Genomic DNA, 27,928 nt, shown 5'->3' on the forward strand with positions numbered 1-27,928 from the left:
AGGCGTGATGGAACTTGTAGTTCCGCAACAGCTGGAGGGCCACGGGTTGAGCACCAATGAACTAGATGGACTAGTGTCTTTTTTCAAACTGAATGTAGATGAGCAATTTAGGGATTATCTGAGAGTTGTTAAAGTATTTCTAAATGCAAGATTAAAAAAAAACAACTAACCAACATGTTATACTTAATGAACAAAGAAAAATTCCTACGAGCCAAAATGAACCTAGTGCTAAAAGTAAGCACTACACAGCTGCATACATGAATCACACCTTGTAATGCGTGTGAAATATTAAATAAATAAATAAATATGATGCGCTAGAGTGTGCTAACCATGCCCTAATCCTGGCACACAGAGTTACAGTGCATATACAACAGAGTATAAAATAATTTAACCCCAATATGTGCTATATCCCCCAAGATAAACAAACTTAATGTGCACAAATAAACAGTGCAGTGAGCATGTGAAATGATAATATCAAAACATGATATCATCACTGAAAACATCATCACTGAAGCACAGTTGTCATCACTTTCATTAAGGACTTTTTTGTTTAATATATGTCTATTTTATGATGGACGATTAAGTATATGTATTGTGTGACACTCTGCACTTTTTGGCTGGCACATGTCATTTTTCAGCTTTTGTTTGCATATATGAATCATTTATGAATTAACTTTATTTATTATTTATTTGTTTATTGCACTTTTAGCACCTGGTTTGCACTGATTCATTTTGGAGCATTTTTGTTGATATTATCATTTCACATGCACACTGCACTGTTTATTTGTGCACATTAAGTTTGTTTATCTTGGGGAATATAGCACATATTGGGGTTAAATTATTTTATACTCTGTTGTATATGCACTGTATCTCTGTGTGCCAGGATTAGGGCATGGTTAGCACACTCTAGCACATCATATTTATTTATTTATTTATTCAACATATTATACTTACTTGCTGTGTGCAATGGTTTTGCACAGAGGAGCCCCAATCCTCTTCTTTTTGGGTCCACTTCAGGGATCCTGGCTCCTCCCTCCTACTGAGTGCCACCAATAGTAAGCCTTTTCTATGGGGGCACTCAAGCAGGATCACTCCCTAGCCATAGGCGTGTGCAAGGGGTGTGCCAGGTGTGCCTGGGCACACCCTAATCACCCTCTGCAGTGCAGATGCCCCCTGCTGATATTTCCCCAAGACGCCACAATGGAGCTCCTAAAAAAACTGTAAAAAATAATACTAAAATAAATTAATAAAAATAAAAAACTTCTGACATGCCTACTGGACTACTAACACTGTCTATGTTTTAATACATTTTAAAATGTTTTTTACATTCATTTATAAGAGTGTGTATATATTACGCATGTATACCACTGAATTGAATGAGAACTTGAAAGCATTTTCACTCTCGTATGTTTTTAAAGGGACAATTACTGGAATGTTAATTATACCGTCACAACATTTGTAAGTGTTTCTTTCAACACTACACTTTAATAGTATTGTATGTCACCAAACACCAGTGTCAATACTATGTACTCATTCATTTATTGTTTTATTCTAGAAACATAGTTTCTTCTTGCTAAAAACCCGTGAAGAAGGAGACAACTTAGTACTCTGAAACGTGTCGGGTGCAAGAAGTATAGACTGTATTTTATCACATTGTATATGACGGTGTATAAGTTTTAGATGTGTTAAAACATTCCATGCTCCTTTATATACTTTTTCTATATATTTTTCTAATAAATATTTTTTGAAATGATAAAAACACTCTACTAAAATCTTTTGAAAATTATTGTGCCTTAAAAGTCCACCACATAGGGGATTTTTCCTTTTCTTCTTCAATATTGGATGTGGCACTACCCCCTTGCTCAATATTACTGGCCCAACAATTTTTCATATATTACGCATACATACATACACACACACACACACACAAGCATGTTTGAGCTTTTTGGTGCACACCCTAATTCAATAGGCTGCGCACACCTATGTCCCTAGCCATGCTCCTGTTAATAGAAATTGACATTGTCCATTCACACACAGAGTGTGACTTGGCCCAGCCCCCCCTCTTTCTCCTCATCGAATCACTGGCTGTAAATTGACAGCAGCAGGAGCCAATGACTCCTGCTGCTGTGTGAGCCAATGAGGAGAGAGAGACCCCAAGAGCTGCTGCTCTCATGCACATTACTGTACCCAAATGGGGCTCAGGTAAGTATAAGGGGGGACTAGAGGAGGAGCCACACCCAGAGGGTTTTTTACCTTAATGCATTAATGGGAAAGAGACTGAGTATAGGACTGTGGTGGAGAACTTTGTCACATGGCATAAGGATAATCATCTGTATCTAAATGTGACAAGGACAAAAGAGCTGGTTGTGGATTTGAGAATGAAGAAGGCACCGGTGACCCTTGTCTCCAGCCGAGGAGTGGATGCGGATGTAGTAGAGAGGTACAAGTATCTGGGGGTGCACATAGATATTGGAGTAAGAAAACTGAGGCGCTCTATAGGAAGGGTCAAAGCCACCTCCATTTTTTTGAGAAGTCTGAGGTCTTTTAACATCTGCTGGACGATGCTGAAGATGTTTTACGAGTCTGTGGTGACCAGCACTCTCCTGTATGCAGTGGCATGCTGGGGAAGTAGGCTTAGGGTGGATGACACCAACAGACTAAAAAAACAGATTTTCAAGGGCAGTGATGTTGTTGAATTACAGTTGGGGTCTTTAACATCAGTGTTGGAGAGGAGAATGTTTTTCAAGGTATGTTCAATCCTGGAAACTCCTCCCATCCACTTCACAATACATTGGTCAGTCTACGGAGTACCATCAGTGACAAATTGTTACAAGCATGATGCACCACAGAGTGACACAGGAAATGATTTTTAACTGTGGCCATCAAATTATATAATTCTTCTCTGTGAGGGCTGATGTGAAGATTTAATCTGGTTTACGATCAGGATATGTGTGTAGGTTTTATAGTATGTTGGCATTATGATAATTATTATTTGGGGTAATGTTACAGAAAGTGGTGTATTATTTACACTTTGGTAGTTTGATTTTCTCATTTCAATCTGTGTTATTTATTTCATGTTGTATTTTAATAGTATGGATGTTTTATTGGAGTATAGTTTTAATTTGTTTTATTTGTACTAATTGCTGTTATTGGTAATTGTATTGTATCATTGTTGAATGTAGCTGTATTGCAATCATTTCCCTTTGGGTTTATTAAAGTATTCTGAATCTGAAATCTGAATCTGTATCTGAATCATACAATGCATTAAAAAGGAAGTTCAGATTTTTTTTTCCCCAAGAATCATACTTACAGAATCTAGGTGGATGCAGCATCGGTGCATCCCCTGCTGGCTCTAAGACAGAGAACCAAGCAATCAGACACCAGACGGTCAGTCACTGGCTCTCTGCTCTGCCCCCTCCACTTACTGGAGGTGGGGGCGGGTGCTGGCTCAGGCTTTCAGGAGTTCGCCAAGGGGTTGAGCCAGGTGGCGAAGTCCAGGGTTGTGGGTGGATCCAGACCATATTGTCGTGATCTTGACCCAGCATGGACCGGTTCTGTGATATCAGCCAACGGAGGGCTTAAGGTGCCTGTCTGCTGAAAATAGAACAAACTGCACTCCTGTAAACCACATGAAAAGTACAGCCTAACAAGCTTTGGCTGTACTGCTCCTTTAAGGTAAAAAAAAACCTTAGGTATTTAGAAACACTTTAATTCTATCTAGGAATTGCTAGAGAGCTGTGATAACCTACAGATTACTAGAGAGCTAGGCAATATAAGGTTTGCCAGAGAGCTAAGTGATCTATCTGGGATTGATAGTGAGCTGTGAATTCACTCTAGATATTGCTATTGATCAGTGGCTATCTAGGGAATGCAAAATAGTTGAATAATCTATGGATTGCTGGAGAGTTGTGAATTCTATCTAATAATAAAGATCTAAGAGAAGGTGTGAAAAAAAGCTTACAGCGGTCTGAATGCAAACCAAGTACTCTTGGATGGGGTCGCAGAATAAATAATAAGGGTCACTTTAAAGCAGACAAGTGGGTCAGGATATTAACTAAAAGCTGCAGTTGTCAGCTCATATCTTAGCATTATCCCTTACTGCCCCTGAAAACATACATTTACATCCATTCTTTAATGCAATTCCCAAGAAATGAGAGAACAGCAGGTTCAGGCATTGCCTCACTGAGATTGAGGGGCACGCTTTTGAGCATGCAAAAAAGGACTTCAAGAAAGTTGTTATCTGACAAGCAGTCATTGCTATGAAAACAATTGAACTAACTGAATTAAGTCATCCAGTACCTACAATGCTTAGAGGGAGGCAAACCCTGAATAGAAAAAATTTAGAGAAATGCAACGTGACTAGAAAAATCACTAGTGGCAAAAACTAGAAAGAAAAAAAAAACTTTGGATACTTCTTCAAATACATCTACATATACAAAGGAAAGGGAACAATCCAAAATAACTAATAAAAAAATATATAACTCTATTGACCAATCAACCCTTAGAAAACAATAATGTGAACCCATCAACAAAGTATAAAAAAACATATAAAAAACAAAACAAAACAACATTGGCCATGTACCACTATAAACACTCTCATTAGATAAATAATCTAGAGTTATACATATGAGATCCATCCACCAATGGATATGCCTTAAAGGCCTAAATAAAATCAAGGGTGTTAGAGATGCATATCATCCTTGCAGTAGACCCATAGGGTCTTTCAGACCTTCAAATGTAATCAAAACCTAACCACAGCTCATGGTACAGGAACCCACTTGAAAAAAAATTGAAGCTAATACCTGCAACTCTTACTTACTTACTCTTTTTAAGTTAAAAAAAAAACAGCTCCATCAATAAACAATACAGTACTCAATAACAGAATTTGCATTAAAGCGGAGTTCCGCCTGAAAAAAAAGTCAGCAGCTACAAATACTGCAGCTGCTGACTTTTAAAATAAGGATACTTACCTGTCCAGGGTGCCCGCGATGTCCTCACCTGAAGCCGACCTGTCCCTCGGCTCCGGGTGGAGGCACCGGCATCTTCAGTAAGGGAATCGGGAAGTGAAGCCTTGCAGTTTCACAGCCTGGTTCCCTACTGCGCATGTGCGAGTCGCGCTGCACGTTCTGAGTGGTCCCTGATGTCTTCTGGGATCTTTGTGTCTCCCAGAAGACACACAGTGGGGGGGACAGAGGAGAGGCTTGACATTGCGTAGATCGCCCCGATACTGCAGCGATCTTTCACCGAAAGTGGGAGGAAAAACCTGGATTAGACAGGTATCTGCTCCCCCCTAAAAGGTGCCAAATGTGACACCGAGGGGGGGAAGGAACCGGATCAGCGGAAGTTCCTTTTTTGGGTGGAACTCCGCTTTAATGGGGTTTTTTTACAGTTTTTTATTTATGTAGTAGTATAACATTTAATCAAAGTGTGCACATCTAAAATACAAAAGTGAAGGCATACTTTTTTTTTAAATATTAATACACATAAAATAACAAAGGCACTATGAATAGATGTTGTCTTTTTTTCAATATCATAATTATTTTTATGCTAACAGGCAATACAAATTTCCATACCTTTCTAATTCCTTCAGAAGGGCTGGAAACACAGTTGTCAGCTCCATTGTTTTTGCTAATAGTCCTCCACAGTTCTGCAAATGTGCTGTCTTGTTCCAGAGTGTTTGTTCCTTTTGCTTTAAAGTACTCATAGACTGCAGAATCCTTAACTGTACCATAGGACAGATCCATTTGTTTAGCTAAGTCGTGAAAGGTTCTGCAAAAGAATAAGCCCAGCATATCTGTAAATAAAAGATTTTCTTAAAAGAAAAAAAAAAACATTAAATTGAATTTGTGTCATCATTAAACATATCACACGCATACTTTTTACAACCCCTGGCAAAAAGTATGGAATCACCACTGGAAAATGTTCATTCAATTGTTTAATTGTGTAAAAAATAAAATAACCACAGACATGCCTCAAAACTATTTTCATTTAACATTCCAACCTTCTGGCTTTAATAATAACTTAAAAGAATAAAAATGAAAGAAAACGGTAGTCAATTGCAACTATTTTTGTAGATCAAGCAGAGGAAAAAAATATGGAATCACTTAATTCTGAGGAAAATATTATGGAATCATGAAAAAAACACTACACTGCACCACTAGTACTTTGTTGCACCACCTCTGTTTTTTTAACAGCTTGAATTCCTTGAGCTCCAACTTTCTCTTATTGCAGTTGCCAGATCAGCTTTGCAGGTTGGAGCCTTGTCATGGACCATTTTCTTTTTTTTTTTTTTCCACAAAGAGTTTTTTTATTTCAAAAGGGTAAGACAAGACATACAGAACAAGAGTATTGTCACAGAACATCATTTAACAGAATCATATGAAGAGTATCATGTCACGATACAACATAAAGATCCGAACTGAGAATAAATGAACATTACTGAGACATAAAATTGTAATTAAGCGTATGTGGGCGGAGGATCTTAATTTCTATTGTCCTCTCCCCCCCCCAGCTTGGACTGAGGGAAGGACAGGGATCAGTCACTCGAGTATGTTCACCGTCTAGATTACAGTGTATCCTGACAGGATGAGGACTAAGTGTCCATCTGGGGGAAAGAGAATAAAGAGAGAGAAGAGGGGAAAGAGAAAAAGAGAAGAGAAAGAGAAGAGAGAGAAGAAGGACAAAAAAAAAAGGGGGGGGGAAGAAGGGGGGGGAGAAGAGGGAATGAGCTCTAGGTGGGAAATATGGAGGGGGAAGTGAGAGGGGAAAAGCGAGTGGATCCGCACCTGCCCCCCCCTCCCACCATACGCCGATTAAGACGTTGTTACACTCTTCAGTTATCCCTACGATACGTACTGAAGGTATCGTTCAGTGGTAACAAAATGAGACCAGCAGGCCCATGTGGTTGAAAATTTATGCATCCTGTCTTGCGAGGTGAAGATTAGTTCCTCCATTTCCTTTATGGAGGAAATCCATGCAAACCATTCCCTGACTGTTGGAATGTTGGTGGAGCGCCAATGTCTGGGTATACAAAGTCTGGCGGCATTAACCATATGCATCGCCAATGATTTGTAGTAGTCTTTTTTGGATAGCGTTGTGAGGTGCAAGAGAAATTGGGACGGGGTGTAGTCCAAAGTGTAGGTAGTGATATGTGTGATGAGACCATGAACCTCCCTCCAAAAGGGTTGAATGTTCACGCAATCCCACCACACATGAAGCATAGTTCCCACCCCTAACCCGCATCTCCAGCAAGTATCAGGGATATTAGGGGAGAATTTGTGGAGACGCGACGGAGTCCTATACCATTTTGTGATCACCTTGTAGCCATTTTCTTGGATGGCAACGTTCAAAGAGCCCTTATGTGCGTACTCATAGATAATGTTCCAGTCCTCCGTGGAAAGAGATCTTTGAAGATCTCCACTCCAGGAGACCTGTGAAGGGGCAGGGGTCTGCGTTGGGGCTTCTAAGAGGAGGGTATACAGGAGAGAGACTAAGTGTCTTTGCGGCTGTTTACGATGGCACAAGGATTCAAAGGGCGTGAGTTGTCGTGTCCAGTCCGACTGACTGGCGTGGGTTGTGAGGAAGTGTCGGATTTGTCTGTAAGTCCAAAATGAAAGAGAGAACTTCTTGGTGTTAGACTTTAGGGTTTCAAAGGATAAAGGCTTCTCATTGGAATAGAATTGGAGAGCTAGGACGTCTTCAAATGGCCACTCTTGACTTAAAAACTCTGCAGAGGTCCCCGGTGGAAAATCAGGGTTCCCCCGTAAGGTAGTTAAGGGGCTTGGGAGAGGGGTGGATGAACCCTTATCATGGTCTTTCTGAAAGTCAGGAGTGTAGAGTGGATAAGGGGGTGGGCTAAGAGGGTATGGGGCCAGTTCCGAGGGGGTAACCATGGGAGAAGGTGTAAGGGTCCTGACGAGAAGGACTTCTCTAGGAAGACCCATGCTTTTTTAACCAGTTGCCGACCGCCGCACGAACATATACGTCCTCAGAGCGGCACGGGCAGGCAAAAGGGCTTACAGGTACGTCCTTGCCTGCCCGCGGGTGGGCGGTCTGATCGGACCCCCCCGGTGCCTGCGGCGGTCGGCAAATCCTCCCCGGTGATCGGTGGTGAGGGGGAGGCCATCCATTCGTGGCCACCCCTCGCGATCGCTCCCAGCCAATGGGACCATTTCCCTGCCTCTGTATTGTACACAGAGGCAGAGGAAATTATGTAATCTCTCCTCGGCTCGGTATTTTCCGTTCCGGCGCCGAGGAGAGAAGACTGTAATGTGAGTGCACAACACACACACACAGTAGAACATGCCAGGCACACAAAACACCCCCGATCCCCCCCCGATTACCCCCCAATCACCCCTCCCCCCTCCCTGTCACACTGACACCAAGCAGGTTTTTTTTTTTTTCTGATTACTGCATGGTGTCAGTTTGTGACAGTTACTATGTTAGGTCAGTTAGGGTTAGCCCCCTTTAGGTCTAGGATACCCCCCTAACCCCCCTTAATAAAGTTTTAACCCCTTGATCACCCCCTGTCACCAGTGTCACTAAGCGATCATTTTTCTGATCGCTGTATTAGTGTCGCTGGTGACGCTAGTTAGGGAGGTAAATATTTAGGTTCGCCGTCAGCGTTTTATAGTGACAGGGACCCCCATATACCATCTAATAAAAGTTTTAACCCCTTGATTGCCCCCTAGTTAACCCTTTCACCACTGATCACCATATAACCGTTACGGTGACGTTGGTTAGTTCGTTTATTTTTTATAGTGTCAGGGCACCTGCCGTTTATTACCGAATAAAGGTTTAGCCCCCTGATTGCCCAGCGGTGATATGCGTCGCCCCAGGCAGCGTCAGATTAGCACCAGTACCGCTAACACCCACGCACGCAGCATACGCCTCCCTTAGTGGTATAGTATCTGAACGGATCAATATCTGATCCGATCAGATCTATACTAGCGTCCCCAGCAGTTTAGGGTTCCCAAAAACGCAGTGTTAGCGGGATCAGCCCAGATACCTGCTAGCACCTGCGTTTTGCCCCTCCGCCTGGCCCAGCCCAGCCCACCCAAGTGCAGTATCGATCGATCACTGTCACTTACAAAACACTAAACACATAACTGCAGCGTTCGCAGAGTCAGGCCTGATCCCTGCAATCGCTAACAGTTTTTTTGGTAGCATTTTGGTGAACTGGCAAGCACCAGCCCCAAGCAGCGTCAGGTTAGCGCCAGTACCGCTAACACCCACGCACGCACCGTACGCCTCCCTTAGTGGTATAGTATCTGAACGGATCAATATCTGATCCGATCAGATCTATACTAGCGTCCCCAGCAGTTTAGGGTTCCCAAAAACGCAGTGTTAGCGGGATCAGCCCAGATACCTGCTAGCACCTGCGTTTTGCCCCTCGACCCAGCCCTGCCAAGCCCACCTAAGTGCAGTATCGATCGATCACTGTCATTTACAAAACACTAAACGCAAAACTGCAGCGTTCGCAGAGTCAGGCCTGATCCCTGCGATCGCTAACAGTTTTTTTGGTATCTTTTTATTGAACTGGCAAGCACCAGCGGCCTAGTAAACCCCGGTCGTAGTCAAACCAGCACTGCAGTAACACTTGGTGATGTGGCGAGTCCCATAAGTGCAGTTCAAGCTGGTGAGGTGGCAAGCACAAGTAGTGTCCCGCTGCCACCAAAAAGACAAACACAGGCCCGTCGTGCCCATAGTGCCCTTCCTGCTGCATTCGCCAATCCTAACTGGGAACCCACCGCTTCTACAGCGCCCGTACTTCCCCCATTCACATCCCCAACCAAATGCAGTCGGCTGCATGAGAGGCATTATCTTTATGTCCTCCCGAGTACCCCTACCCAGCGAACCCCCCCAAAAAAGATGTGTCTGCAGCAAGTGCGGATATAGGCGTGACACCCGCTATTATTGTCCCTCCTGTCCTGACAATCCTGGTCTTTGCATTGGTGAATGTTTTGAACGCTACCATTCACTAGTTGCGTATTAGCGTAGGGTACTGCATTCCACAGACTAGGCGCACTTTCACAGGGTCTCCCAAGATGCCATCACATTTTGAGAGACCCGAACCTGGAACCGGTTACAGTTATAAAAGTTACAGTTACAAAAAAAGTGTAAAAAAAAAAAAAAAAACACAAACAAAAATATAAAATAAAAAAAAATAGTTGTCGTTTTATTGTTCTCTCTCTCTCTATTCTCTCTATTGTTCTGCTCTTTTTTACTGTATTCTATTCTGCAATGTTTTATTGTTATTATGTTTTATCATGTTTGCTTTTCAGGTATGCAATTTTTTTTTTTTTTTTGAAAATTTTTGTTTATTAACATTTTAACCACTCATACAGTACTGTACAACATGTACCAAAATTCCCCCCCCCCCTCTCCCTCCCTTCCCTCCCCCCTAACCCTTACCCTTGTGCAGCCCTTCACTGTTGCCGAATCTCCTGTACAACCTTTGAATATTGCTTTCACTATGGTTAAATCACATTCCATACTCATAAAATATTTCGTTTGCTAGAGATCAATGGTACACACAATCCTCGCTCAGTCAAATAATTATCTAATCAGGATTACATCATCATTTTACCCAATACTTAGAGTGCTTGCCAAGACTCTCCCCCAACACAGCAGATCAATTCAAAGTGTCCTTGTCATCTAGCCAACATTGCCATACTTTTTCGAATTTTTTTGGACAACCCCTGCTTAAGTATGTTGCTTTATAAAAAGGTAATGCTTTATTGATTATGCCTTTCCAATAAGACACTGTGGGCGGTTCAGGTTTTTTCCAACACAATAAAATAGCTTTACGTGCATAAAAAAGGGAGAGAGAGATCATAGTTCTTTGTGCCCTCCGGGGCGCCAACTCCTCCACCAGACCCAGCAAACAGACTGCGATCGTTACAGGAATCGGTACCGAAAGCACCTTCTGTATGGTGTGTGACACCCCCTTCCAGAACTCCCTTATCGGCTGACACTGCCAAAATATGTGGTCAAAATCAGCATGGCTGACTGTGCATCGCCAGCATTCTGTGGCACCTGTACCATATATCCGGGCAATCCTTACAGGAGTATAATACACCCTGTGAAGTATTTTAAATTGAATGAGCCTATCCCTGGCCGACACCAGAGTCTGGAACGGGTGATCCCACATGTCATCCCAATCTTCCCCCCCAAAATCTGTTACTAATGCACTCCATGTGTCTTTACATTTGTTAAGCATTTTGGGTCTTTCCACAAATAGTTCTTTGTAGACTGTTGATAGCGGTTTCTGTAGGTCCTCGGCCCCGAGCATGTTCTCCAATGGGGATGTGCCCAGCTCTAGTGTATCAGAATTGAATTGAGTGAGAAAAGCATGTCTCAACTGGAGGTATCTAAATAGATACCAGTTTGGAAGATTATATTCATCTTTCAGTCGGTCAAATGTGAGTAATTTTTTCCCCCCCACTATGTGCTTCAGTTGTTTAATGCCAACCCTGGCCCAAATCACCGGGTCAGGGATCGCACCAAAATGTGATAGTCTGGGGTTAAACCATAGGGGGGTGTCCCGTGACCAGCTCCCATCTTCAACTTTCATCAAAACTTGTGCCCTGTCCCATGCGCGGACAGTGACACGCATCGAGGCAGTCAGAGATGGGGAGGCCTGGGGTCCCCTGTAAACTAAGTAAGATAGGCTCTCATACGATCCCATGAGAGCTGCCTCTAATACTGTTGCTGAGTCCCCATCGTCCCTCATCAACCAGCGCCTGGCAAACACCATCTGTCCCGCTATAAAGTATTTGAAAAGATCTGGCATTGCCAGTCCACCTTGACCCCATGGCTCCTGTAAAGTACGGAGACCAATTCTGGGGTGTGCAGTGGCCCATATGAAGGAGCTAAATAAGCTGTTTACCCTCCTAAAAAAAGAACAGGGGATCCAGATTGGTGCGTTCCGCAGGAAGTACAAGAGAACTGGGAGAATCTTCATTTTAAGTAGGTTGACCCTACCAATTAGGGACAATGGGAGATGTTTCCAGGCCTCAAGCTGCGATTTGACCTTGACCAATGCAGGGAGTAAATTAATGGACATAAAATCACCAACCCTGGGCGATATACGTATGCCCAGGTACTTAAACTCGGTTACCCATGTAATGGGAACCCGTTTGGTTGCTGAGGCCCGGGTATCTGCGTCAATAGCCATTGCACTGGATTTCTCCCAGTTAACCTGCAGTCCCGAAAAGATGGCAAATTTATCCAGTATTTCAAACACTGCCTCTAGCGATGGCCCTGCGTCCCTTAGGAAAAGCAGCATGTCATCTGCATAGAGTGCAATGCATTCCCGTATACCTCCCACCTCCAATGCTCCTACGTTAGGGGATCTCCTCAGTGCTATAGCCAAAGGTTCTATCGCTAAGGCGAATAGAGATGGTGACAACGGGCACCCTTGGCGTGTGCCTCTACCCACTGTAAATTGGGAGGAGACCGAGGTGCCCATCTTTATGACCGCTTTGGGATTGCTATACAATAATGAGATCCAGGTCATGAACACATCCCCAAACCCCATGTGTCGCAGTACCGCCAGCATATATTTCCAGTCCACAGAGTCAAAAGCTTTGGCCATGTCGAGGGACACTACCACCCTAGACCCCGAGTTGTCATGATCAATCTGCAAATGAGTAAACAGTCTGCGTAAGTTAGTGTCTGTCGATTTTTGAGGCATGAAACCCGTCTGGTCTATGTCTACTAAGGTGGTAATAACTTGGGACAGTCTTGTAGCTAAGATCTTCGTTAAGATTTTTAAATCCTGATTTAATAATGCTATGGGTCTGTAGGAGGAACACGTCAAAAGGTCCTTGCCTGGTTTTGGCAATAGAATCACCTGTGCTTCTAAGAATGAGTCTGGGAGGCATTTATGTTTAAGACAGTGATGAAACAGGGCTCTCAGTCTAGGAACCATGTCTTCTATATGTAGTCTATACCACTCAATACAGAAACCATCTGGTCCGGGTGATTTATGAGGAGGGAAGGCCCTGATAGCCGTTTCAATTTCTTTGTCAGTTATGTCAGCGTCCAAAACGTCCCTATCCATCTCGGTCAGTACCGGCACCTTCAATGACGTCAATAATGCATCTAATTCTTGATCATCATAGACTGGTATGGGAGCATACAAGGCCTTGTAGTACTCCACAAACGCATCCATAATATCAGTTGGGTCTGTGAGAATGTCTCCCCGGTCGTTTTTAATACATGGTATGTTTGTTTGTATCCTTTGTTCTGCCACTAACATTGCCAACAACTTTCCATTCTTATCTCCCTGTTCAAAAATGGATTCAGCTCTTTTTGTCCTGGATGTATGTGTTAATTCGGTAAAATGAAGTGCCAGCACGCGTCTTGCCTCTAGCAGTTCTTCATATGTTATATCGGACTGATCATTTGCGTGAGCAAGTTCACAGACCCTTTCTTTTTCCTGCAATTCCTGTTCTTTTTTATTGTGAGACCTGCGGGCCTGCTTAATGGCCGAGATATAATGTCCACGCATACAAGCCTTGAACGCATCCCATATTATGGTGGGGTCTGCCGAGCCTATATTATCCTTCCAGTAGTCAGTGAAATGTGGCGCCACCTGGGAGGACACCTCCTCCACCTCCAACCAACCAGGGTTTAACCTCCATGCCCCTCCCCTTAGAGCCGAGGGAATACTAATATGCACCGATAGTGGAGTGTGATCTGAAATGCCCCCAGCTAGATAACTAGCTCCTCCCACTAATTGTAACATTGGCGCGTTAGCGAATGCCATATCTATTCTCGAGGAGGACCTGTGTGTTTTTGATAGGTGTGAATAGCTTTTGGTGGTGGGGTTTTTCCATCGCCATACCTCCGCCAGGGAGGCCGCAGCCGCCCAAGCAGAAAGGTCAGCAGATGCCGCCCTAGCTACATTCGATGAGTCCAGAGCTGCAGAGAGTATGGCATTGAAATCTCCTGCTATAATAAGAGGAAGATGCATGTAAGGGGCCAATTTACCAAGGAGATCATAAAGAATCTGTACCTGAAAGGGAGGAGGTATATAGACATTAACTAAAACCATCTTACATGTATTGATGTCAGCTATAACTATCAGGAACCTGCCGCCCGGGTCTGAGATGACATGGTGTATGGTGCAGGGTACCGCCTTGCTAATCAGGATTGACACTCCCCTGGCATAGGTGGAGTATGTTGCATGCATCGCCCTTTGTATCCAGGCTCTACGCAATGCCAGTACCCTGCTCCCATCCAGATGTGTCTCCTGCAAAAACACCACATGCGGTGTGATCGTCTTTAAATATTGAAACATTAAGGCTCTGCGAAATTTGTTGTTTAGGCCTCGGACATTCCAAGATATCACATTAACCCTTGATCCTGCCATATTCACATTTTAACTCAACATACATTATGTAGTGTACCTGTATCAAATAGAGAAAACGGAGTAGATTATGCAAATCATGTGTGCACCACACCATTTGTATAACGAAGGGACCACAGTGAAAGGCTGCACCTGCCAAGTAGAAACATCCCAAAACCCCATTAACTCCCTGCTGCTGTGTAGCGAACCGGAACAAAAAGTACACGCAGCTTTTCCCCAAAACTTGTCCAAAAAAAGTCCTGGAAGGCATGACCATAGAAAAAATAAAAATAAAAAAATACAAAAGAAAGTACAAAAAACCTGTACTAATGTCCATCTTCCTGAAGACGGTGTCTGTATCTGTAGGGCTCCATGGCTCCGCAAGGATATCCGTCAGTTGTTCACATGGATACGTTGTTAGTTAGCGCCCTTTCCCCATGAGTGATAAATGTTCCCAGAGAAAAGGATGGGGGATTCATGGCGCAAATCGAGGCCAGGTTGGAGAAGTCCCGCACTGCACAAAAAGGAAAAGAAAAAATCCAGAACAGTATTAACCGATGATAGTAAGTAATATGCTAGGTTAATCAAACCGCCACGGAACTAGAACAGATGAGCCTTGGGACAACAACAGTAGCCAGGATTGCAGACTGGAGAGAAGGCTCAAAAATTACTGTAATGATAGTAACCAGGTGTTGGCCTCATCAGGGGAGTCAAAAAACTTCACCGAGCCACCATGCTGAACTCGTAGGCGGCTTGGGTAGAGCATTGAATATTTAATATCACGTTCCCGAAGTCGTCTTCTAATATCGGTGAAAGTTTTGCGACGTCTTTGTAGGTCTGCAGAGAAGTCAGGATAGAGATGCACCACTGTGTGCTCAAATGGAAGGGTGGGATGTTTACGGGCCTCACGGAGGATGCGGTCACGATCTCTGAAATTAAGGAATCTCACCAAGAAAGGCCTTGGGGGGGCTCCAGGGATGCTCCGGCCCGTCGGGACTCTATGGGCCCTTTCTACCACATAGGTCGGGGTGACCTCAGTCAAGTTAAGAAGTGTCTTAAAGAATGCTTCTGCAAATTCAGCTGGATGGTCCCCCTCCGCCCCCTCCGGGAGACCCAGGACCCTCACATTATTTCTCCGAAGACGATTTTCAGCATCGTCCGATTTAGCCACCAGAGATTGGACAGTGCGCTGCAATGTGTGGATGGCATCATCATGGCGGGTAGCGAGGTCCTCTGTGGCGGAAATTCGCGACTCAGTCTCAGAAAGTCTGCCCCTGAATTTGTCCAGGTCTGCCCTGATGAGGTTACATTCCGCAGCTAAATGGTCAATGCGGACCAATAGGGAGGTTCTGCTCTGTTCTATTGCTGCAAGGATGACGGTGGTATCACTTACTGGTGCAGGTGCTTGAGGAGATGAAGAGGCCGTTGGGATCGCTGCCTGCTCCATGTCCGCTAAAAGCGCTTTAAATTGTTCCAAAATGGCACTGGGACACTGAGCGGGCTGAGCAGGCTGTGTTGGTGCCTTTTTAGTCGCTGTTTTGCCCTTTGATGGCATGAGCAAGCAATCTGAAGTTACGCAGGGTAAAAGTTCAGGATATATGCTTGGTTCCCTTTAAGAGCTTGCAGTAGCAGTGAGAGAGACTATCATACAGGGGCGATAAACATCTGTGGCTGGTGCAATGCTGAGCCCTCCCACTGAGGCCTAATAGTGCTGGTCTAAGGTCCCCAGATATAGTAGTCACCACCTGTCCCCCCCGAGAAGTTGTCACAAGGGGGGTGGTGTACACCGGTCGCCCCTTCCACTGGTTACAGTACCTGGCTGAGGAGAGCAGTGCAGGCCTCGTAGGCCGCAAGATGGCGGCGGTCCGTGGGTATGTGCGGCTGAGCGTGTGGGGTCCTCAGGCACCTCTGAAGCTGGCCGCCGATCGGGAAGCTGCCGTGGATGTGCTGGCGTGGAGCGATCGCTCGTTCCGCGGATCGCGGCACCCGAGCGCGGAGGCTTCAGGAGGCTTGTAGGCCTCAAGATGGCGGCGGGTCACTGCCGAGGAGCGGTAGGCCGGAGGCCGTGTATCCACACAAGCGGCCGCCGGACTCCTAAATGAAAGGCGATACCGCTGCAGGAGTCAAGTGGGAACAGGCAGGATAGCTGTGTGCGCTCACCGGGCCTGTCTGTGCAGAGGATGGCGACGGATTAGTTCAGGATGAACGGAGCTCCACAGGGACACGTCCTCCTCGGCTTACATCCGGACACGCCCCCCAGGTATGCAATTTTTATACTTTACCGTTTACTGTGCTTTATTGTTAACCATTTTTTTGTCTTCAGGTACGCCATTCACGACTTTGAGTGGTTATACCAGAATGATGCCTGCAGGTTTAGGTATCATCTTGGTATCATTCTTTTCAGCCAGCGGTCGGATTTCATGTAAAAGCAATCCTAGCGGCTAATTAGCCTCTAGACTGCTTTTACAAGCAGTGGGAGAGAATGCCCCCCCCACTGTCTTCCGTGTTTTTCTCTGGCTCTCCTGTCTCAACAGGGAACCTGAGAATGCAGCCGGTGATTCAACCAGCTGACCATAGAGCTGATCAGAGACCAGAGTGGCTCCAAACATCTCTATGGCCTAAGAAACCGGAAGCTACGAGCATTTTATGACTTAGATTTCGCCGGATGTAAACAGCGAAATTGGGAAAGCATTTTATCACACCGATCTTGGTGTGGTCAGATGCTTTGAGGGCAGAGGAGAAATCTAGGGTCTAATAGACCCCAATTTTTTCAAAAAAGAGTACCTGTCACTACCTATTGCTATCATAGGGGATATTTACATTCCCTGAGATAACAATAAAAATGATTAAAAAAAAAAATGAAAGGAACAGTTTAAAAATAAGATAAAAAAGCAAAAAAAAAAAAGCAAAAAAAAAAAAAGCACCCCTGTCCCCCCTGCTTTCGCGCTAAGGCGAACGCAAGCGTCGGTCTGGCGTCAAATGTAAACAGCAATTGCACCATGCATGTGAGGTATCACCGCGAAGGTCAGATCGAGGGCAGTAATTTTAGCAGTAGAACTCCTCTATAAATCTAAAGTGGTAACCTGTAAAGGCTTTTAAAGGCTTTTAAAAATGTATTTATTTTGTTGCCACTGCACATTTGTGCACAATTTTAAAGCATGTCATGTTTGGTATCCATGTACTCGGCCTAAGATCATCTTTTTTATTTCATCAAACATTTAGGCAATATAGTGTGTTTTAGTGCATTAAAATTTAAAAAAGTGTGTTTTTTTCCCAAAAAATGCGTTTGAAAAATCGCTGCGCAAATACTGTGAGAAAAAAAAAAATGAAACACCCACCATTTTAATCTGTAGGGCATTTGCTTTAAAAAAATATATAATGTTTGGGGGTTCAAAGTAATTTTCTTGCACAAAAAGTGTCAGAAATGGCTTTGTTAGTGGTTAGAAGAGTGGGTGATGTGTGACATAAGCTTCTTAATGTTGTGCATAAAATGCCAGGACAGTTCAAACCCCCCCCAAATGACCCCATTTTGGAAAGTAGACACCCCAAGCTATTTGCTGAGAGGCATGTCGAGTCCATGGAATATTTAATATTGTGACACAAGTTGCGGGAAAGAGACAAATTTTTTTTTTTTTTCACAAAGTTGTCACTAAATGATATATTGCTCAAACATGCCATGGGAATATGTGAAATTACACCCCAAAATACATTCTGTTGCTTCTCCTGAGTATGGGGATACCACATGTGTGGGACTTTTTGGGAGCCTAGCCGTGTACGGGACCCCGAAAACCAAGCACCGCCTTCAGGCTTTCTAAGGGCGTAAATTTTTGATTTCACTCTTCACTGCCTATCACAGTTTTGGAGGCCATGGAATGCCCAGGTGGCACAAACCCCCCCCAAATGACCCCATTTTGGAAAGTAGACACCCCAAGCTATTTGCTGAGTGGTATAGTGAGTATTTTGCAGACCTCACTTTTTGTCACAAAGTTTTGAAAATTAAAAAAAGAAAAAAAAATTTTTTTTCTTGTCCTTCATTTTCAAAAACAAATGAGAGCTGCAAAATACTCACCATGCCTCTCAGCAAATAGCTTGGGGTGTCTACTTTCCAAAATGGGGTCATTTGGGGGGGGTTTGTGCCACCTGGGCATTCCATAGCCTCCGAAACTGTGATAGGCAGTGAAGAGTGAAATCAAAAATTTACACCCTTAGAAATCCTGAAGGCGGTGATTGGTTTTCGGGGCCCCGTACGCGGCTAGGCTCCTAAAAAGTCCCACACATGTGGTATCCCCATACTCAGGAGAAGCAGCTAAATGTATTTTGGGGTGCAATTCCACATGTGCCCATGGCCTGTGTGAGCAATATATCATTTAGTGACAACTTTGTGCAAAAAAAAAAAAAAATTGTCACTTTCCCGCAACTTGTGTCAAAATATAAAATATTCCATGGACTCAACATGCCTCTCAGCAAATAGCTTGGGGTGTCTACTTTCCAAAATGGGGTCATTTGGGGGGGGTTTATGCCATCTGGGCATTTTATGGCCTTCAAAACTGTGATAAATTTACTCAGGAGAAGCAGCTGAATGTATTTTGGGGTGCAATTCCACATATGCCCATGGCTTGTGTGAGCAATATATCATTTAGTGAAAACTTTTTGTATTTTTTTTTTTTTTGTCATTATTCAATCACTTGGGACAAAAAAAATGAATATTCAATGGGCTCAAAATGCCTCTCAGCAATTTCCTTGGGGTGTCTACTTTCCAAAATGGGGTCATTTGGGGGGGTTTTGTACTGCCCTGCCATTTTAGCACCTCAAGAAACGACATAGGCAGTCATAAACTAAAAGCTGTGTAAATTCCAGAAAATGTACCCTAGTTTGTAGGCGCTATAACTTTTGCGCAAACCAATAAATATATACTTATTGACTTTTTTTTACCAAAGACATGTGGCCGAATACATTTTGGCCTAAATGTATGACTAAAAATGAGTTTATTGGATTTTTTTTAGAACAAAAAGTAGAAAATATCATTTTTTTTCAAAATTTTCGGTCTTTTTCCGTGTATAGCGCAAAAAATAAAAACGGCAGAGGTGATCAAATACCATCAAAAGAAAGCTCTATTTGTGGGAAGAAAAGGACGCAAATTTCGTTTGGGTACAGCATTGCATGACCGCGCAATTAGCAGTTAAAGCGACGCAGTGCCAAATTGTAAAAAGTGCTCTGGTCAGGAAGGGGGTAAATCCTTCCGGGGCTGAATTGGTTAAAGGCATGAATGTTCCAGTCAGCGATCCTTGTGAGATGACAAGCGGCGTGATATTTTTGGAGGTCAGGTAGGCCTATTCCTCCTTTAGATTTAGCTAGTGTGAGTCTGGAGTATTTAATGCGAGATGAAGAATCCTTCCACAGAAAAGCAGAGCATGCTTTCCGATAGGATTTAAAAAAGCTTGGTGGTAAGGAGATAGGGATCGATTGCATAAGATAGAGTAAGCGAGGCAAGATTATAATTTTAATTAAGGCAGAGCGTCCGAACCAGGAAACATTTAGGCCCATCCATTCTTTAAGGTGTTTTTGTGTCTGAAGGAGGAGCGGGTGAAAGTTTTTTGAGTATAGATCTGACAGGTGGGTGGGGATTCGAATGCCTAGGTATGTGAGTGTATCATGTTCCCATCGAAACGGAAATGATTCTTGGCAATGTGTCACTGTCTGAGAAGGAAGGGAGACGTTTAGGGCCTGTGACTTGGTATAATTAATTTTGAGGTTTGATAAGGTACCAAAGTATTCAATATCTTTGAGGAGATTGGGCAAGGAGGTATGGGGCGATTGCAAGGAGAGCAGAATGTCGTCAGCGAATGCAGCGACCTTAAATTCTCTATTTTTCACAGTGATCCCCTGGATATTTGGGTTAAGACGTATATCAGTGGTGAAAGTGGGCATCCCTGGCGTGTGCCGTTGCTAATGGGAAAAGCGTCCGACAGGTGGCCATTGACTTTTACTGCTGCAGAGGGGCCCTTGTAGAGGGCCATAATAAATGACAACATGCGGGTCCCCAGACCTATGGCAGCGAGCACCTCCTGCATGTAGTCCCAGGCCACTCTGTCGAACGCCTTTTCAGCGTCAAGTGAGAGAAAGAATCTGTGTGTATTGGAAGTCGTGAGCCAGTGATGTAGATTCAGTGTGGGGATGACATTGTCCCTAGCCTCCCGTCCAGGGACAAAGCCGACTTTGTCTAAAGATATAAGGTCGGGCACCAGTTTAATACGTTTAATAGGGATATCGGTCGGTAATTTGCGACTAAGGAAGCGTCTTTGCCCTCTTTGGGAATCACCGCAATGTGCGCACCTAGCATTCTGTCAGGTTTAGTCTGGGGCTCTGAAAGGGCGTTGAACGTGTCCAGAAGTTTAGGAGCTAATGAGTCAGTAAAGGCTTTGTAATATTGGAGGGAAAAGCCGTCCGGGCCCAGGGCTTTGCCCGTTTTCATTTGCTTCATAGCTTTATCTAGTTCCAACGCTGATATAGGACCTTCCAGGTCCCGGGACTGTTGGGTAGATATTGGTTTAGGACTGTAACTGGAGAGGAATCCGTTGATAAGTGTGGTACGGGAGTCAGTATTGTTCCGTGGGGCATTGGTGGGTTGTAAATTATATAGTTTAAGATAGAACCTTTCAAATTCTTTGGCAATGTCCGCATTCTTGGCCAGAAGACCTCCCCCAGGGTCACGTATATGATGGATTGTAGAGGACAGTTTTGAATTTTGGACTGTGCGCGCCAATAGACGGCCACACTTGTTGCCCCGTTCATAGAAAATCCTCTGGCCAAGGATGTAACGCCTCCTAGAGCGCTTGCCCAGCTCCTCCAAGAGCAAGGCTCGGGTGTGTGTTAATTCCTGTAGGGTGACTTGCGCGTGGGTCAATTTGTGGGAGGTTTCGAGGGAACCAATCGTCCTGATGAGAGAATTTATGTATTCTTGGCGCTGTTTCTTAGCTTTTGTAGCCAGGGCAATTAGTTCACCTCGAATCACGCATTTTAGCGCTTCCCAAAGGGAGATTGGGGAGATCTCCGGATTCAAGTTTTCCGTAAAATATTGTTGAATTCTCGTGCGGACATGATCCATCACTAAGGGATCTTTGAGAAGGGAGGGGTTCAAACGCCAGATCTTCGTTCTAAAATTAGGTTCGGGGAAAGATAAGGTCACCGTGATCGGGTGGTGGTCAGACAAAAACATCGGTTCTATAGTGGTCTATTGGAGTAAGGGAAGGTCAGTCTGGGAGAGAAAAAAATAGTCGATCCTAGAGTATTTTTGATGTGGGGCCGAAAAAAAAGTGTAATCCTTATCAGAGGGGAATAAAGTGCGCCATGCGTCATGTAAGGTCAATGATTGCAGCTGTAGATTGATCTGACGTAACGCTTTATAAGTTAAGGTAGATGTTCCTGTGGAAGAATCTAGTAAGGGGTTTAGGGGCACGTTAAAATTCCCTCCCAGGAGTACTAGGCTCGATTTAAAAGAGGTCAGAAGGTAACATGTTTTCCTAAAGAAGGCGACTTGGTGGTCATTTGGGCAGTAAATATTAGCTAATGTGATTGGTGTTGAAGCATACGTACCTTTAAGGAAAACATATCTGCCTTCAGGATCAACAAGGGAATCAGATACTTGGAAGTTAGCATTTTTTGATACAAGAATAGAGACGCCTTTAGTCTTAGAATCCGGATTGGTGGAGTGGAACGCATTCCGGTAAATGTGGTTAAGACAGTTTAGGGATGGCGTCCGAGCGGAAGTGGGTCTCCTGCAGAAATATGAAGTGGGCCCTGTGTTTGGTGAGAGAAGACAAGACTTGTGACCTTTTCTCTGGTAAGTTCAGGCCCTTCACGTTTAAACGTCAGGGAAGACATGGCTTAGGTCCGGCAATATTGGGTGGATAAGGGAGCGGTAAGGGGGTAGCTCTAGGAGAGGCAGGGGCGAATCCAGTCAAGGAAGGAGAAGAAAAAGAAAAAAAAAAAAAAAGGGGGGGGGGAGGGGGGAAGAAGAAGCCAAGGAAGGAGATAGAGGAGCGGTCAGAAAAAAGTAGGATGCGAGAAATAAGAAGTAAAGAGAGCAGAGAAGGAACAGAGAAAAGTTCAACCAGAGGTGGAATTAGGTTATCTAAGCCACCTTAGAAGAGGGAAAGTCTGGAGGGTCAGCAAAGAATCCCAATGGGACCACTGTGTGAGGACATGAGAAGGGACGACGACCTCAGAGAGGTTGCAATCCTGGGAATGAGTAGACATCTTTGTTTAGAATAGAGTGAGTATAGTGGGGAACCTACCACTAGAGCCAGAACAATAACCAAAATGCAATCTAAAGCCAGATTGTTATGAACTCCTTATACATCAACTGAGTTAAGTGAATCATTTCAAACAAATGTGCTCGGTGCCGCCGCTGATTACCTTTACTTTTCTACAGTAAGAAGCTGTAATCAGGAGGGGCGAAAGAAATCAGCGTGACTGTTTGAGAGCCTGAAATGTCAAGTGAGACTTTTTGTGGAGCATTCAAGGTGAGTGGTCCTCACCTGAGGAGATAGGGGGATAGTGTAAGAAGACAACCCCGGCAGTCTCACTGTGATTTGGGAGACATTCTCCTGCGTCATTAGAATGGCCCAGAGTGACGTCTCAGGCTGGCAAAGAGAGGCATGTTGCTTACATAGTGGCTAAAACAAAAGTTACATTAGCTTAACTAAACTATGTCAGAGATTCTGGCAGTAACATGCGTATACCTCTATGCATGAAAACGGAGGGATAGAAGAGAACGCCCTCACAGTTATTATACATGTAGAAAAATTAAATATAAATAATAATAATAAAAAAAAAAAAAAAAGAAAGGCACATCAGTTCCTTGTGTGGAGAGGCTGCTGTCTTTGCTAAGAACCTGAGGATTGCCTAGGCACGAGTAAAAAGCCCACAGAGTTACCTCCCAGAGAGGGGAACGACTGCAAAGAGGCGTAGGCAGCAGTAAGCTGACAATGTCATCAAAGGCAATGTGGAGGATGGTGTGGATGTCGAGGAAGGATGAGTAGTAAAGCTTCAGCGCTGTTGAACTTACATGGTATTCATCCGGCTGGTGGATCAAGGCATCCATAGAGTGGTGTTGACAAGCAGTTTCACGAAAAATTAAAGGCTGATGTGGGGTCCAGTGGAAGCAAGGATCAGGCAGCGGCACTTGGCGAACAGGAGACAAGGTGAATTAGGCATCCATACGAACCCTCCTCCTGGAGGGTGTAGATGGGGAGCCCGGGCTGCGTTGGTGTTGATCACGGCGTGATGTATGATTTCCCAGGGTAGATTGGTCAGCTCTGTATCTGCAGGACCTGTGACGTTGGGCCTTTGGTGATGGGTGGAGAGAGACCGGGAGCCAGGGTTCAGAGGGAAAGAAGGCAGCGTACCACTCTGGAAGTTCAACGTGCGTAAGATCGAGTTGTTTGCAGAAACCCAGCAAGTCTTCGGGTGTGCGGAGGAGCGCAGGGCGACCTCTGGCGGATGCTGACAACCCGAAGGGGAATTTCCAGCGGTATTGTATATTTCTGGCTCGTAGGACGTCCAGTAGGGGGCGCAGGGCTCGTCTATGCTGGAGTGTTATCTGGGATAGATCCTGAAATAGCTTAATTTCTACGCCATTATGGAGGATGTGGCCTCTTTCCCTGGCTTTGCGGAGGATTTCCTCTTTGAGTGGGAAGTTAACCACACAACATATTACATCCCTTGGTGGTTCATTTTCACGGGGTACAGGGCGCAGAGCCCGGTGGGCTCTTTCCATTTCTATGGAAGAGTCTGCTGGTCGGTCAATCAGTTCTTGAAAGATTGTGCAGATGGTTTGTTGCAGTGACCCCGGTTCAATGGCCTCAGGGACCCCCTCACTCTAATATTATGCCTTCCTCGATTGTCGAGATCTTCGACATGTCTGTGGATGTCCAGGAGGTGGGAGAGCTGGGAGTCAAAGGCGGTTTGTACTTGTCGAATGGCGGCTGCATGTGTCTGAGAGGTTTGTTCCACCTCATCAATCCTATGTACCACCGCATGGATTTCAGTTTTAAGGTCAGCGATCGCCGCTGTAACAGTATTTTTGATATCTGCAGCAACTGTCTCCAAGTCAAACAGGCTGGGGGGGGTGAATCCGTCCCGCACTTGCGGCGGATCCCCCGGCCATTGGTTTGTCAGGTTCCATGTTAGGCGAGGTCGGGGTTGGGGCCTGTGAGGCCGCGTGTGCAGCCAAGCGCTGGGTCCGAAACAGCTCTGGTATGTTCCTACTCAGCTGCGTACCTGAGTCGATGGTTGCTCGGGATGTAGAGGAGCTCCGGGTGGATCTGTTCATGGTGTTAGCAAGGTGTAGGTTCCCCTAAAGGCTAGATTCAATCCCCTGATCGCAGGAGCTCTTGGCTTATGCTGCCATCTTAGTCTCTGTCCAGGCCACGCCCCCCATGGACCATTTTCTTTAATTTCCACCATAGATTTTCAATTGGGTTGAGGTCTGAACTATTTGTAGACCATGCCATTGACATTATATGTCTTTCTTGAAGGAAAGTTTTCATGGCTTTTGCCCTATGGCAAGATGCATTATCATCCTGAAAAACGATGTCATCATCACCAAACATCCTTTCAATTGATAGAATAAGAAAAGTGTTCAAAATCTCAATATAAGCTTGTGCATTTGTTGAAGATTTAATGACTGTCATCTCCCTGGTACCTTTACGTGACATGCAACCCCATATCATCAATGATTGTAGAAATGTGCATGTTTTCTTCAGGCAGCCGTCGTCATACATTTCATTGGAACAGCACCAAAACAAAAGTTCCAGCATCATCACCCTGCCCAATGCAAATTCATGATTTTCATCAATGAATATCACTTTCATCCAGTCATCCACAGTCCATGATTGCTTTTATTTAGCCCACTGTAAACTTTTTTTTTACTGTTTAGGTGGTAATGATGGTTTTCGTTTTCTGTAAATAAATCCCATTTCCTTTAGGCCAGTGGTTCTCAACTCCTGTCCTCAGGACCCACCAACAGGCCAGATTTTAAGTATTACTGGGGAGAATACTGCAATCACTGAGCAGCAAATGATATCACCTGTGATGTATTTCAGTTATCTTGCAAACCTGGCCTGTTAGTGGGTCCTGAGGACAGGAGTTGAGAACCACTGCTTTAGGCAATGTCTTACAGTTCGGTAACAGCCATTGACTCCAGTTTCTGACCATTTGTTCCCCATTTGTTTTGTTGTGCATATTCAGTTTTTAAGGCATATTGCCTTAAGTTTTCTATCTTAACGCTTTGATGCCTTCCTTGGTCTACCAGTAAGCTTTCCTTTAACAACCTTCCCATTTGATTTGTACTTGGTCCAGAATTTGGACACAGCTGACTGGGAACAGTCAACATCTTTTGCAACATTCCGTGATGATTTACCTTCTTGAAGAAGTTTTATTATCCTCTCCTTTGTTTCAACTGACATCTCTTGTGTTGGAGCCATGACTCATGTCAATCAGGTTGGTGCAACAGCTCAACAAGATGTGCAAGCATTCTTTTTTAACTGCAGACTAATTAGCAAATGTAATCTGATGCAGATGTTTGTTTTAGAACTACAAAGTACATGGTGATTACACAATATTTTCCTTAGAATTGAGTGTTTCCATTTTTTCTCCTCTACTTGATCTGCAAAAACAGTTGCAATTGACTACAGCTTTCTTTCTTTTTTTTTCTTTTTTTTAAGTGTTTCTTAAAGAGAAAGTAAACCCTGATGGTCCCTGCAAAGGTAAAGCATAATGGGCTACTATGCATCCCATAGTAGCCCATTATGTGTCACTTACCTGACACAGGAGCCTGTGATGTCACTGCAGTCCCCTCTGGTACGGAGTGTCCATCTTCTTCCTGGTATTGTTGCTCCGGCGCTGTGATTGTCCAGAGCCCTGAAGACGTCACTCCCACGCATGCGCACGGGAGCTGGTGCTAACGGCATATCGCCATTAGCAGCGGCATGCTCAGTGCGCCTGCGCACCCCTGTCTATGGCGCATGCGCCATAGACAGCGGTGCCTGTATTTTTGCAAACATCTCCTAAACCGTGTAGGTTTAGGAGATATTTCTTGCACCTACAACTAAGCCTTAATCTAGGCTTACCTGTAGGTCAAAGTGTTCCCAGAGTGTTTACAACCACTTTAAAGCCAGAAGGTTGGAATTTTAAGGCTGGGTTTACACTTGCTGTGGCTGCGGCTCACAGCAGGGGTCTGGTTAGTCCCTGTACACCATTTCAGGTGTGAATTAGGTCCGAATTTTTGGCTGAATTTGCATCTGACACTGAGCCAAAGATGCACAGGACCTGTCAGGAAGGCTCTGTCAGAAGATAGAATAATAGTCGAAGAAGAATCATTGTTCCCCAAATGCCTGGAAGAAGAGGAGCATTAGCATGTGCTAACGTGCATGCGCAGAAATGTGACCATTCGTATGCATATGCACAATGCATTCTGTGACAGACAAGGGTGGCAAATGGGCTATTTAAGCTGGATCAGCAACCAGGATCAGTGCTGTCTCGTCTACAGCGTTCTGTGAGTATCCTGTTTCCTGTCACTTGTATCTGCTCTTGAAGAATTGACCCGGCTTACTTCTGACTATTCCTGTTTTGCCCCTGCATCGACCCTGGCTTGTCCTTTGACCATTCTCCTGCCTCCGCATTTGTACTTGATCCGATCTTTTTGTTTATAACCCGGCTTGTCTGACTCTGCTTAAGTTCAGCTCCTCCAGAGCTACCAAGTTGCTAGCACCTGTCCAGCTACCTTTGGGACCTGTTCTTCGGCTAAGTACCAGCCTGTTCCTGCCCATGGAGACCCGCTGCCATCTGGTGAACTACTGGATCAGCAGCCAAAGAGCAAGCACGTTTGACCGGCACTCATACGACTCTGCACTCCTGCGCTACCTCTATACACTACCAGGGGCCCCGAGTCAGAGGCGCAAAAGAGGCCTTCCTCTGCATAACCAGGCTCTACCCACCAGGTAAGTGACAGGACCTTTTTCCAGTGTGCTCCACAGCCGCCCCAGAGCTGTGTGACCCAGCTCCATTAAGAGCCGATCACAGTCTCCTGTCATGCGAATAGGATGCAGGTTCCACATCCAATTTGCATTAGAATGAACCCAGCCTTAATGAAAATAGTTTTGAGGCATGTCTGTGATTATTTTTTTCTACACAATTAAACAAAGGAATGAGTGGTTTTACAAGAGTGGTGATTCCATACTTTTAGTCAGGGGTTGTACTAATAATAGTTAGCAGCTCTTGACACCTGCATGCCATTTTGGATGTGTTGTAGAGGAAACAGCAACCAGCTCCTGTAGTTGTTGGCTCTTGCCTACTTCCTCCTATCACCATCCAATACCAATATGTTGTAGACATGTGCATGGTGAAAAAAATGGTTTTGTTTCATTTAGAGTCATTAATCTAGTTATTTTGTTTCGTTAAATTTGGTTGATTCGTTCAATTCGTATTCAGGGTTTGTATTCAGAATTCATATTTAGAAGTTTTCGAATTTACAGATTTTTTTCTATTTAAAACGTTCAAACCAATATATTT

General features: G+C 44.4%; 1 protein-coding gene across 3 annotated transcripts in view; it reads right to left on the reverse strand.

Annotated features, from left to right (window-relative positions):
- Positions 1 to 27,928, reverse strand: part of GRID1 (glutamate ionotropic receptor delta type subunit 1) — a 1,972,711-nt gene that overhangs the window by 224,900 nt on the left and 1,719,883 nt on the right. For all 3 annotated transcript variants that reach the window (XM_073596722.1, XM_073596723.1, XM_073596724.1), the window contains exon 13: positions 5,574 to 5,769. In XM_073596722.1, coding sequence (XP_073452823.1) covers positions 5,574 to 5,769 — 196 coding nt within the window. The remainder of the gene's footprint in view (positions 1 to 5,573; positions 5,770 to 27,928) is intronic.

Source organism: Aquarana catesbeiana, linkage group LG08 (assembly GCF_042186555.1).
Source record: "Aquarana catesbeiana isolate 2022-GZ linkage group LG08, ASM4218655v1, whole genome shotgun sequence".
Classification (NCBI taxonomy): Eukaryota; Metazoa; Chordata; class Amphibia; order Anura; family Ranidae; genus Aquarana; species Aquarana catesbeiana.